The 14,016-nt window shown below is 23.1% G+C and overlaps 1 protein-coding gene across 1 annotated transcript; it reads left to right on the forward strand.

Moving 5' to 3' along the window:
* The first annotated feature begins 207 nt into the window (after nt 1-207).
* Nucleotides 208-988, forward strand: LOC145848238 (aspartate aminotransferase, mitochondrial-like). Its single transcript, XM_082953845.1, has 2 exons — nt 208-353; nt 573-988. Exons 1-2 carry the CDS (start codon nt 222-224, stop codon nt 693-695), a joined length of 255 nt encoding a protein of 84 aa, XP_082809971.1. The 5' UTR covers nt 208-221; the 3' UTR covers nt 696-988.
* Nucleotides 989-14,016: the final 13,028 nt, after the last annotated feature.

Here is a 14,016-nt window from a genome sequence, read left to right on the forward strand (position 1 = left end):
ATTCAACGCCGTGAATGTCAATGGTTCAGACCAGTTTTTATAATTTGTATAAATAGTGATTAATAATTCTTGTGCACATAAAAGTTTTTTTTTGTGATTTATTGTGAACTTCTTTTTTGTTCTAAGTAATTTCAAACCTTTGGATTTAATATTAAAAGAAAATAAGTTTTATGCACGAAATAAGTTTTAAACATCGAAACAGGTTGAGTGAAGTGAAAGGAATGGCTGACCGCATCATTTCAATGAGGACTGAGTTGAAAGACAATCTGGCAAAAGAGGGTAGCAGTTTGGACTGGTCGCACATAACTGACCAGATTGGAATGTTCTGCTTTACTGGTCTCAAACCTGAACAAGTATTTTAACTTTTGTACATGTTTTAAAAACTATAACTATGTACTTTGAATTAAAATTTAGCCATTGTACGAATCTTTCAATTATTTAGTTACCTATTCAGATTGTTACTTAGTCAAAAGAAGTAAAAAAAACCTAAACATTAAGTATTACATCTCATAAGAAAATATTAAAGTTTTCAACATAAATCAAAAATATAACTTGTGACTTCATTTTCAAAGGTTCAAAAAATGACACAAGATCATTCAGTTTATCTTACTAAAGACGGTAGGATCTCAGTAGCCGGAGTATCCAGTGGAAACGTTGGGCATTTGGCGTATGCTATGCACCAAGTTACAAAGTAGAAAGTTTTATGTAACCCATGTACTAAAATGACACAACATTAATTTTTTACATTAGCTTAATTATTTGAACTAGATTGTATGAACTTATTTAAAATGTTGCCTGTAAGTTAATCTGTAATATCTTGTTTCTTTGAATACAAAACATTGTTATCATATTTTTGAATATCTAAATCAAGCTTTTATTTATAACACTAAACTTAAATTAGATCATGTATTTTATATAAGTTGTTAATAAATTAGAAAAATATATTACTATTCTTATTAATGTTAGTAAAATAAAAACTGTACTACTACATTTGTTGTATATATTATAATCAGGTTATTTTATTATCTTTATGACTTGAATTTAAGATAGTAGCTTTTAAATGGTACAGCTATGCCTTTAAATGGTGTTTATTTATACTACATAATGCCCTACCTAACTTAAAAATGTTGTAATCAAAACGTAAATTAAACTATTTATTTTTGATGTTTTAAATACAATATCCACTAAACCTTGTTGTTTTAATTTTATCCTAGACCACTAGATTATTTCAATTAACTCAAATACACCAACTAATTTTGTTTACTTAAATTTGTTTAATAACTTTTTTCTATTGTGTTAAAAATACACCACAGTTTTAGAGTTTTAAATTATTTTTGATATTCCTTTTTAATATAAAATCCATTACTTAAGAATTTTAGTCCAATTATCTATTTGCTGCGAGCTCAACCTTTCAAATAAATCTGATTTATGTGGTGAAATAAGAACTAAATATTAATTAGAAACTTAAATTACAACAAAAATACTGCCTAAAATTTAAAATACTAAGCAACAGTTTAAGTCTAAAACAACGATAATGTTTAAATGTAAAGCATTTAGTTTTGATAATTGTGTTAAACAATTTTAACTTTTAGCTTTATCTTTATGCTTCTATACACTTAAAAACATTAGGTTGGAAAATTTAAGAAAGTTAAACATTTACTAGTTGTTGGGCAATATTATTACTTGAACAGTTTTGTATAATTGTTTATTTGTAATGTTTTAAATTAATTGAAAAATATACTTTTTATAAATGCGTACAACATAATAAAGCATTTTAGTGATCAGTTTAGAATTTAGAATAGTTTAGAACAGCAGGTGTAGTGTAAGAACAAGTTTATTTATTTGTTTTAACGAAAAATTTTTACAAATTACATGCATATATTTTAATGAACGTTTTTTAATAAACAAACAGGTATCAACTTTTTGATAAAAAAGAGATTTTGCGAATATGAAAAGTCAGAATTCTATGCAAGACAATGTTTCGTCCAAAGGGACTCCTCAATTACAAAATAAAAAGAGTGTTAATGGATAACTTTAAAATTAGTACAATAAAGTGACATTTATAATTAGACTTGTAATATATAGTAGTCATCAGTTTAAATTATTCAAGAAAACTTTACAAATATTAATAACGTGCTTATGCATTAAAAGAACTACCTTAAAGAAATTTAGTACATTTGAAAAATTGGTAGTACAAATATGAGCTAACTAAAAAGCATTGTTTAAATTTTCGAAATAAGTTATTCTACTTAATTATACAACTTTAGACGGAAAAAGTTGTGCTTTAGTCTTGATTTTTTATTACAAGCGATAGATAATTTCTTATTTGTTAAATTTTACTAGTCTAACATTGTTTATAAAAAATAGTTTAGAAGTTCGTATACAGCTTTTTATAATTTAAAATGATGGCTAGTTTTATTTTTAGCTAACTCAACTTGAAATATTCAATACAGTAAGCATAAAACTTATTTTTTTTAAATCTACGAACACAGAATAATATATAAATTTTGCATAACGTGCGACTATAGAAAAAACTATAGAAAAGCTATTAATTGTTATTACAAACCTGCTATGAAGAATCTGCGGAATATCTGTTCAATACCCTGGTAATTTGATTTCTTATATCAGATTGTTCTTTTCAAACATATCCAACTTGACACCAGTATTAGATAAAATTTTGTCTAGATATATCGAAATGTTTTTTTAGAAATAAATTCATTAGGTAATAATAAGTTTGTTTTTGTTTCATAGCTTAAAATTCTCAAAAGTATTTGAATTTTTATCTACTAAAACAAGTTTGCAAGACGGAACTTAAAGAATTGTTACTAACATTTACTAAAAATAAAACTGCTCAAAGCTTTATTTTTGTAAGTTTAAGATCATATAAATACTAAATTTGCTCGAAGAAACTCTTGTTATGCATAAAAAGTTGTATTTTCAATTCTATTTATTAATTAACTAATTAAAAACTATATTTTTTGATAAGAGATAATCTATCTTAATTGCCAGATGTTTGATTATTTGTATGAAACCTTAAAGCGTTTCCCATGAAAAAATGTCCTGTGGACAATAAATGAATTTTTCCTCGTACTATTTAAGTTTTATAGTTTTTACATTCTTATTTACTGTGAATTTATGTAAGGACGAGGTTTTCAACTACAAGTGTAAAAAAATCTTCAATTATCAATTTGTGTTTTTAACTTGTTTTTATATATTTTTATAATGTAGAATAACTCTGTATAAAAATCAGTTTCAAAAAGAAAAAAAAGTTCCAAAAGTTGATACACTATGAGTGTTAAAGTCTTCTTTTAACAAATTAAAAACTTAAATATTTATTGAAAGACGAGCAGTTTACTATAAACTAAACATATATCACTATAAAAAGCTTCTACCTGGGTGTATACAAATATTTTCTCAGGTAAAACTTTGTATTTACAACATACTTTGAATAATAAATTTTGTTTAAGATAAAGCAACAAATACAGTATTAATATTAAAAGTGTTTCTTTTACATAAGTACGACAAGAAAAATTCTTTTTTCTAATAAGTTGTACCCTTTACAAAAAAATGACTGAAAAATCTAGTCTGTCAACTTAACAATTGCCAACTTAACTGTTCCGAATAGTTTTAAAAAAATTAGATCGTTAGAAGTTATAAAAATATTCTCGTCTACACTAAAACATTACATCTTTTTTAATAAATCAGTTTTATACCATTCTATAAGTATTTTTTTTGTTTTGATTATTACTACAACATTTTTCTTTGAAATGAAATTTTATTTTATAACTCTATTACTTACAATCTTAATAGTTCAGTTATTTAAAGAACTGGTGCCAAGCTATTGGTCAGTTATTTTAAAGCTGGTATTATTTTTTGAAGTTCTTATATATTTTTCATATTTTTGTTTTATTTTTGTTCGAAAATTGACAGTAACATTGGTTTAGTCTAGGTTTTAGAATTTTCTATCTAGTTATTTTTTAAGGATATTCTTTAAGATTACTATTTTGAATTAAGTTCAGAATACTTACAAACTTTCTTTTTTAGCATGCAAATGTAAAAAAATAGTTATAGATGTTTTAACTTTAGCAGAATATGAAGTTTTTAAATAGTAAGCTAAGATAACTGTTTCAAGCAAACTTAAGTTTAAAAATCTCTTTTTTGTTTTGAGGAAATCATAGAAAAAAATTCTTCTTTTTTATGTTTGCAAATGTTGCTTGTTTTCTGTTATTACAGTTTTAAACTTAGACAAGTATTCAAAAAAAAAAGTATATTTTAAAATAGAGGAAAATTTGTTGTTAACATCATTTTTGTTAAAGTTATTATTGTTTTTTTTTTAATTCAAAGCATAAAATTTATAGTATTTATCTTCATATTTTCATTTATAAAAGTCAAGTTTAGTTTTTGTAAAAATCATTTCTTTAAAGTTCTAAAAAAAAAGTTTTACAATAATTTATTTAACTATTTAAATGTAAAATTGTTTTTACTGTTCAAGTTAAATTATTAAATAAAATAAAAACTATCTTTTTAGCCCAAAATACTTATAAAAAAATATTTTTGTAAAACTATTTCAGCGTATTACATTTTACTTTCTTTAAAGAAGTTTTAACCTATAATTCAAGTATTAACACGTTTGTTATTAGTGTTGTTTATCTTCTTTTAAAAGTTAAATTAAGTTATATTTTTTAGTTCTTATGTTACTAAACAAGATTCATAATACATTATTAAACACAAAATTCAGTTAATTTTTGTTTAGTCTTATTTTCTTTCATTTTTCTTTTCGTTTAACTGATTGTTTTATTATTAAATATTTAAGTGATAAACAATCTATGTGTTTGAGCTCGTAAGAAACTTCATAAGCATGTAGTGTACGACTCGATAACCCAAATGTTCCTTTGTACACCAAGTCCTTAGACCAAACTTTTTGAACGCTTTTTTTATTGTTCAATAAACTATATATATTTTAAAATAAACTAAAAATTAAGTTATTTAGTTGTACTAAAAACTGTATTTAAAGTTTAATTCTAAACTGTAAATTTAATAATCTACGAATTTATTTAAAAAATAATGTTTGACTCAGTCAATCAATGAGATCCTCAATTACAATATATTTTTTATTCAATTATAGTTTTAAAGTGCTATAAATAGTTTAAAAACTTTGCTTTACAGAACTTCATAAACCTGCTATAAATCATAATAACTGACAAGGGTTTATTTTTTTCTATCATTAAAAGGTTTTTCGAAATAAAACATAAAATTTATTTATATATTGCAATTTTAAACCAAAAACTGTTATAACCACAACGTTTTCAGCTTTTAGAGAAAATATATTCTGATATACTTTAAATTTTTTGAAAAGAAAGTTTGAAATTAAAAATATTGAACAACTTGTAAACAAAACTCGTACAGGTTTAAACTTCATACAGTGTAATTTATATTTATTCATCTAACAAAAGACTTGATATTTTTCAATTTCTACTAAAAGAATATTATCTCAAGATGTTTTACACTATTAACAACTTTCTATTTTTAAAGTATCTAGACCGTTTTCGATTAATCTAGCATTTTCTTCATTTGTAATTGATATACGTTGGTTCACTTTATCATAGTATTCTTCAATAAGATTTTCTTTTTCTTTCTTCTTTAACTACTTTTTTCCATTCTTTAGAATCTTCATAATTTTCATAAAACGGCTTGAACTGTTATCAATAAAACACAAAAATTACGTGTATTATATACATATACATTTAATAAGCTAGAAAAAGAAGAAAAAAAGTTAGTATAGCTACTCTAACTATGTAAATTATTATTTTTTTTAATATGTATACAATATGACTTAAGTTTTTTAAATTTTGTAGCTTGTAAAACCAAAATGATAACATTTAAGTCTTAAGACGATTTCAATTAACTTTTAATAGATATTGAAACATAAAATAAAGTTATACATATATCAAAACAACTTTTCATAAAAGCTTTAAATATTTTTATGTATACGAGTTGAATTAAGTTTAGTCCAACTAGGTGTATGATTATGTTATATGCATGAGTTATTTAAAATGATGTTCTTTGTATTTAAAAAAAAACTGTGCACATTTCATTACCCGTAAAAAAACTGTTAAGTGTGCAGATACAAAAACAGTTGCATAGCTCTTAATAACTGTTACTTTAAATAAATTACAATTGTCTAGTTGTTTTTGGCTGATAAAAAGTCTGTTAATGGTTTTTAAAAGACTAAAAAACAACTATTCAGAAATAATATTTAAACATACATGTATTTCAAATCTTCTGATAAAACTAAATAGACAAAAATCTTTATACTGAACTTTAATGTAAGGCAACATAAAAAAAACTTATTCTCAATATCAAATCCTTTAACAAACTTAACTAACATAGAACACTGACTAATGTTTCTGGCATTACTTAAACAAACTGACATTTAACATCACTTCGCAAAACTTTTAAATAGTTTAACACTTGAGGTTATGTAGAAATTAATATAAACAAGATTTTCAATTGTGTAATTTGATTAAAATTTTTAATGCAAACTACTATTTATCTACATTTTCTACATACGTTATATAACTAAATTTTTAGTTACTAGAATAAATATATTTTAACTAATTTTGATTAGTATTTTTGATATTGAAAAAAAAATAATAATAAGATTTTACCTCGTATTGCACATACTTAGTTTCCCATGATTTTTCTTGCAATTCAGTGTACTTGCTTAAAATTTCCTTATATTCTTCACAGGTATTGGATAACAAATACTATATAAAATTATATGAGCATCGTTTTTTTTTGTATTTTATTCTATTTTAAATATAATTTTAAAACAGACAAAAAAGTTTAAATATTTAAGTTCAACAAATCAAGTATTTTATTTATTTTATTAATGACTTTTTAAAGTTTCAAAGTTAAATAAAACTTTTTCTTAATTTAAAAAGAACAACGTTTCCAAACAAAGTATTATGTCGCTCACTTGACAGAAATTTTAAAAACTAATGCCACCCTTTACTAGATATTACCCCTTTATTAGCTAATTACCCATTTTCTGATCCTTTACTGGTTATTGCCCCATAATAGCCTAAAATTCCCTAATTTACAAAAAAGGAAGCGATATTGCTTCTTGGGAAACACTGTTCAAAGTGATTTATTGTAAAATATTTAAGTCTTTATGGAACAAAAAAGTAATTGATTACAAAATAAAAATAAAAACTTTAAGAATGTAACCATTGTATTGATACAAAAGTATTAAGCTCTAACGAAGTCTGAATTTGAATGAAAATAACTAAACGAGTTTTTTTTTTAAATTAACTTTTAAGTAAGTAAAGTTCCAAAATTAAAGTATTTTTGTTTAGGAGTAAAAACTGGTAAAATTTTTGGCTGAGATACAAACGCAAAATCTATACATTCTTTCCATTACACATACTTATAACTTAGAGGTTAACAAACTGAGGCCCACAAAGTAAAAATTTGCTGCCCGCGATGAACTTTTCAGCTAAAAACAATAAAAAACTGTTTTTTGGATAAAAGTTTACATTTAGGTTCTTAACTTGATAACTACTTTTTACTTACTAATGCTTTGTCATCGCTTATCTTATCACATTTTTTGTTTTTAACATTTAAACAGTAAAGTTGAAGCAATTACTTTAGTTTAACAAATTCGGCCCAAGGATTTTTTCTATATTGTGGCCCACAAAAAAAAAATTCTTAAAAAAAATTCTGCGCGAATAATAAAATGCTGACGACCGCTATAATAAAGTTGTATATAACAAACTAGTTCAAAACGATTTACTTACTTAAAAAACTAGTTTAGAGAGAAGTTTGTTTATTAAAGCTCAAGGTAACTAAATTTGAAAAATTGATATAGTTTCTAACACCGTTTGAAGAAACTTCGGTCTACTTTAAAAATCAAAACAAAAAAAATTAAATACTTGATACATCAATGGTCTTTATATTTACTTTAAAACATTATTAAGTAGATACTTATCAAAGAAACTAACAGTTAGTGGAGTAGGTAATTTTTCAATTTCACTTTCTCTTTCTTCTTCAAAACATCCTCTTAATATTTTTCGGAACTCATCAATTGTCACATTTTCTGGAAACTAAATAAAAATATATTAGCCAATATTAAAACATCTAGCTTGTACTAACTTTATCAGTTTTAAATTAACTCAATAGCTTTAGTATTTCCAAAATTTGTATTAGTTAAATATAAATTTATTTTGCTAGACTTTTCATGCTAATTATTAAAAAAATGTATATAATTAATTTTATACTTGTTTTATTTTGCGTATTTTAATTCTAATTTATTTTATATATACAATATTTTTTTATAACTTTAGTTGTAAGTTTTTAGGTAGTAAAAAGCTTAGTTGACATAGTTCAATATACTTTAATCTAGTGGTTTAAAATACTACAATACTTCATACTTAGATTGTAACAAGTCTATAATTGGTAAATTTTATAGAAAAAAAAAGAGCTGCTAGATATACAGAAGCTTCATTTAAAAAAGCCTGTTTTGAAAACTAATTTTTTTAAAGACTGTTTAATATATTTGCCAAGTGATGTATATATACGTGAAAAAATGATACAATACTTTTATAGTTTTATACTTATTAAGTTAAAGACTTTTTTGTCTGACATTAGCTAACTTTAAAAAAAAGTTATTTATGATTCTACTTAAGATATTAATTAAGTTTTTATATCTTTTTTTCATTTATATTAAAAGCAGTTTAGGTTATCTCGAGAATGTAAACTAGCCTGATAAAATTATCTTAACATCTTTATAAACAAAGAAAACGTAATGTTTCATAAAATTAGTTTTTTAACTTAGTCAAAACACTAAGATGATAATTTTCTTAATTTATTTTAAGCCAATATCTCCAAATACCGATATAAGTTCTTAATTAGGCTATTTAAACTACTGATTTTTATTTGAAAGAAACGGCTAAATATTCATATTAATAAAATTTGTTTCTTGATTAACCCCGTTCGAAATTAAACGCCATTTAGAACACAAAAGTAGTTATTTTTAGTATCGACTTTTAAAATATTTAGTACAGCTTAAATACATTTAAGGCCTTTAATTTTTAGTTTTATACATTATACTTACTTGTGCTTCCTTTATTTCCACATTTGTATTTATCTGAAATAACAATTTAGTTTTATAACTTATCTTTTTAGTCAATACAAACTTTTGAAACGAATGTTTTACATACTTCTGGATGCTTAGAAAATAAATTCAAAAAATAAGTAAAAAATTAAATTCCATATGTATATATTATTATGTATATTCCATATGTATATACAAACAGTTAAGAAGCATTTGTATGCGTCGAACTTTTAACTTCATTGTTAATTTATATGTTTTTTAATTATATTTTTTAACCCAAATAGTATATTAGGTTTTTGGAAATTTTAATTTCTTCTTTTTGTTTTGTCACATAAATACTTATACTTTTATGTAAATGACAAAGCAAATGGACTTTAAACTTTAAATTAAAAGACAGACTTTTGTAACATAAAGCACACTCTAACACTTTCATAATTATTGTTGCTGTTATAGGTATAGTAATCATCGGCTGATTTGTACTCTTTATATTGATAATTGTTGTTGTAATAACCTTCAGAGTTCTACAAGTCAAATAAATATTATTAACTAATTTTTTTTAAGTTATAATGGATTTAACTTTTACTAGAACAACATTGGTGAATATGAACTTATTTATTTACATATGTAATATTTATAATTTACGATAAGAAGCTTAAAATTCACAAAAGTATCTATATAACAAATGTGTAATATATTTTCAATACTTGAACTAAACCTAATTAAGTTTGATTTTTTAGTTTATGAGCTTATCTAACATTTAAATTTTTATCTCATAAAATAATTCCTAGTAAGTTTTAAGAAAATTATGAAAATCATTTTGTTTTGATAACACAGATCAAAGAATGTTTTTAAATTTTTTACACAAATATATTATAACAGTTTTCTTCAGTGCGTACAAAATAGAAATAATAAATAAACTGTTATATACTTTTAAGGCGTTAATGAAATTAAAAATGATCGCATTGAATCAAGCGCAAAAATGTAATAAACAAAGCTACAATAAAAAGTTAAATAGTTAAATGTGGTTTAACTAAGTAAGATATAATCTATAACGTAAGTTTATAAGTGTGAACAAAAAGAATAGCTTTAGTTTTAATTAAGTCCAAAACATTAATGTACTGTCTTTGGAAACTGAAACTGGAATGACTAGATTTCTTTGAACAACTTGAAATTTTCAACGACTTTTTCACTAGATCCTTTCATTGCACAAACAGTTGTTATAATAAAAAATTTTGATTGATTCTTGATATGACTCTCATTAAATTTTTGAGTATGTTATTTTATTGTGATTACTAAATATCTAGAGTTTTGACCAATATAGCTGTTTGTACAGCAGCCTTTAAATTTATAAACCACACAACTATTATACTTGTTGGTCATTTTTTGATTTCGTCTTGGACTGAGAAACTGAATATATTGTAAAAATTAATCTACTTTTCGTAACAGAATAATAATTTTCCTTCATTTTGCTGTATTATATTGAAAGCCTACGTTTATTAGTCAATGTTTAAACTTTTAATTTTATTGCAATTAAAAAAATGAGTAAACTAAATTAAAACACTTAATTGCAGAGCTCGAAATAACAGCTCTGCTTAACTATTTTGAAAAATTTAAATGCAATAAAAGAGCTACTGCTAAAAATATTTCTTTAGTTGAAGGATTATTGAAAGTTTTGTCCTAAAGAATAAACCATAAGATATGTTTTGTGACTAATTAGTATCCAATGTTATTAGTTTCTCCATTTGTAGAAGATAAACCAATTACTTTTGAACAAAGATGACGGAAAAAACTACTTTGTTGTTAAATCTTAATTAACAATAAGGTTATAACACTTCACTCGATTATTGATGTTGTGCAAACATCTATATAGCTTAGGTCTTTAGATATTTAGACACCAGAATGAAATAAATACTCCAAAAAATATCAGATTCATATCCATAATCACATGAAAGTTGTTAAAATTGCAATTATTAATGCAATGAATATGCTTAGCACCTAGTAAAAAATTTAAATTGTGCATACAGTTATAGAGATTTAAGTTTAGATTTCATAAAAAAAAAATTGAAGTTTTTGATTTAATTAAAAAAAAAAAGCTATTCTTTTTATTTACAATTGAAAACTATTGAATACTATGTGTAGATCTATATCAAAGTTGTAAAATAAAAAAAACTAGAGAATTTGTTATAAAAACCATTAAACTACATACTTGGTTGTTATCTTCATAGTTTCCATAAAAATCCGGAGTAACAAACTCTGGTAAATAGTCGTAATTATCTTCTCCGCTTTGATAGTTGTTATTTACATTTGTTTCAAATACGTCATTTTGAAAATTATCGTCTGATTTATATAAATAAGAATCATAATCGTCGTAGTTAATATTAAGATTAGGTTCATAGATGAAACTTTCATTATTATCTTCATGATTTTCATATATTGGAGATGGTTTAACATCAGCGATAAGACACAAAAAACTAACCAAAGCTAAAACTTTCATTTCTAGAGTAATAGTTATAGTTAAAACTAGTTTTCAAAAAAACGTTTACCTTTGGTAAAATATATATAGTCAGACAGTTATTGTTGTGATTTAACAAATATAGTAATAAACTATCAGGTAATCAAGAACAATGGTTATTAATCACACTGTAAAGCTCTTTTAACTATATCTAATTTGTCTTAGTTTTCTTTTATCTGTTTCTAAACAGTTACATTTTTATGAATATTGTTTGGAAATTTTCAAAAAAAAAGATGATTAGTAAATAAGAAGATTATAACTACAATTTGATAAACGATCAGGTTAATAGTAAGCAACTGTTTTATAATCTGCGTAGTTTGCTGTATATTTTCAATCATTCCGCAAAGTCGGTAATCTTTGTTACACAATAAAGCATAGAATTAATTTTATATGTGCAGTGCAGTAAACTCGTAAAAGTTTTTGATAAAAAAATTAATTTATACAAACTTAATAATAAACAAAAAGTAGATAAATGTTAACTTTGTAATTAAAAAATATTAAACTAGACTTTAATAAAGTACCGAAATTATAAAAAAAAGATTAACACTAGTATGTCTATCAAAAAACGCTTTTTTAAAGATTACTTTAAAAACTGTACTTCTTTAAAAAAATATGTTTTCTATAAAACTAGGTATCCAACCATATCGTAAACTGTAAAATGAGCTTGCTGCAATATTTAAACCTTAATTAACTTTTTTAATACAAAATTGTAGCTAAATTAACTTTATTAAATATTTGTTGCATAAGTAACGTTTTAAAATGTATATATAGATTAAAAGATGTTCTTCAAATCTATGCAATTAAGATTAAAAACCAAACTATAGTTATTTTAAATGAAGTTTTGTTAAACTTTCTCTTATACTTTTTGATACATAACTATTTAACAGCTTACTTTTCAAAATATTTCTAAAATGAATAAATATGAAAACTTTTTTTAAACAGTTAACTTCTTTTAATTATCATTTAAAGTCAGTTCATTTTTTTTTTAGAATTCAGTTTAAAGTACTTATAATCAATTATTATAAAAAGTTTTTTTTTGAAAGTTCCAATACTTAATACAAAATATTATGAATAGAAACCGAATATTTTATATAGTATTCCTCAAAGTATTATCTTTCATCGAAAATTTGATCACAACAAGTTGTTATTACTGAGAGTTATGTTAAGTTAAAACCTAATATAATTTTACCAAATTATTTCAATTTCTAAATTTTGTTAATAATTAAAAAATTTAAATGTTCTACAAGAATTTTATTTTATTTTTTTCGTATTATGAAAAATTAACCTCTAAAATTTATCAATTATTACAAAAAATTAAGTTATTAAGAAATATTTTTTAAAGGTAAAAATATAATTTGCAAAAAGTTAGATAAAATTCACAAATTTTCAATTTCCATCACTAAAGTGTTTTCAATTCCATTGTTTTAAATCATTATATTAACAGCTTGTACACATTAATAACTACTGTTACTATAACTTTAACTTGTATATTTTTAAATTGTAATTGCAATAATTTGTAAGTAAACAAGTCCCTATATTTTATGAATATTTGTAAAATTTTTAAAACTATTTTAAGTTGCAGAAATCATTAAACTCCATGAACGTGACTTTGTAAAATGACGTCATATAGTAGTTATCAATTAAATTATGTTATTTAAACGTTAAGTATTTATTTATAGTTATTTTGTTGTATTTTACCGAAAAAAATAAAAACATTTTATATTTAGAAAATTATTCAAAACTTTTTCTACAACAGTTGAAAAACATTTAAATTGTTGTCTATATTTAAGCCGCTATAAACTATTGTTCACTGTGCTTTTAACAGTACATACTTTTTATTTATTAGTATGATAAATAGTTATAATGTTTTTAAATGTAACATTAAATTGTTTGATATATTAACATATATAAACTTTCGTTTCAATTTTTTTTAAATAAGTCTTTTAAATATTTAGTACGTGCTTTTGGTGTTTTATTTAATAACTAATGTAAAATTTGTAGAAATACTTTATAAGAAAATCATAGTTTATGTGAGGACTGTAGTCTGATATGTTTATATATATATATATATATATATATACATATATTACAATTTTAGTTTCTACCAACATAAAAATTTTCGAACTAACTTTTTTTTATAAAATCAGTGATTGAAAATATTTTTGTATTAACGTTTTTTTCTATAGTTATATACTTTATAATTTGTTGCAGTTATAAAATTGTGAATTTAGTATACACCTTTTTTCTTCTACTTTACTGCTGTTCTAAGATGCATCTATTTGTAGTATCGAAGCAGCCTGGTTTAAATTTTGCAGCAGCTATAACAAGTCAAAAACTTGTCTTCTTAGTTTTACTCTTTTCTTTTTGTGATATTGATCTAGTTAACTCT

Source organism: Thalia democratica, unplaced genomic scaffold (assembly GCF_965202585.1).
Source record: "Thalia democratica unplaced genomic scaffold, ktThaDemo2.hap1.1 HAP1_SCAFFOLD_1306, whole genome shotgun sequence".
In the NCBI taxonomy this organism is placed as follows: domain Eukaryota; kingdom Metazoa; phylum Chordata; class Thaliacea; order Salpida; family Salpidae; genus Thalia; species Thalia democratica.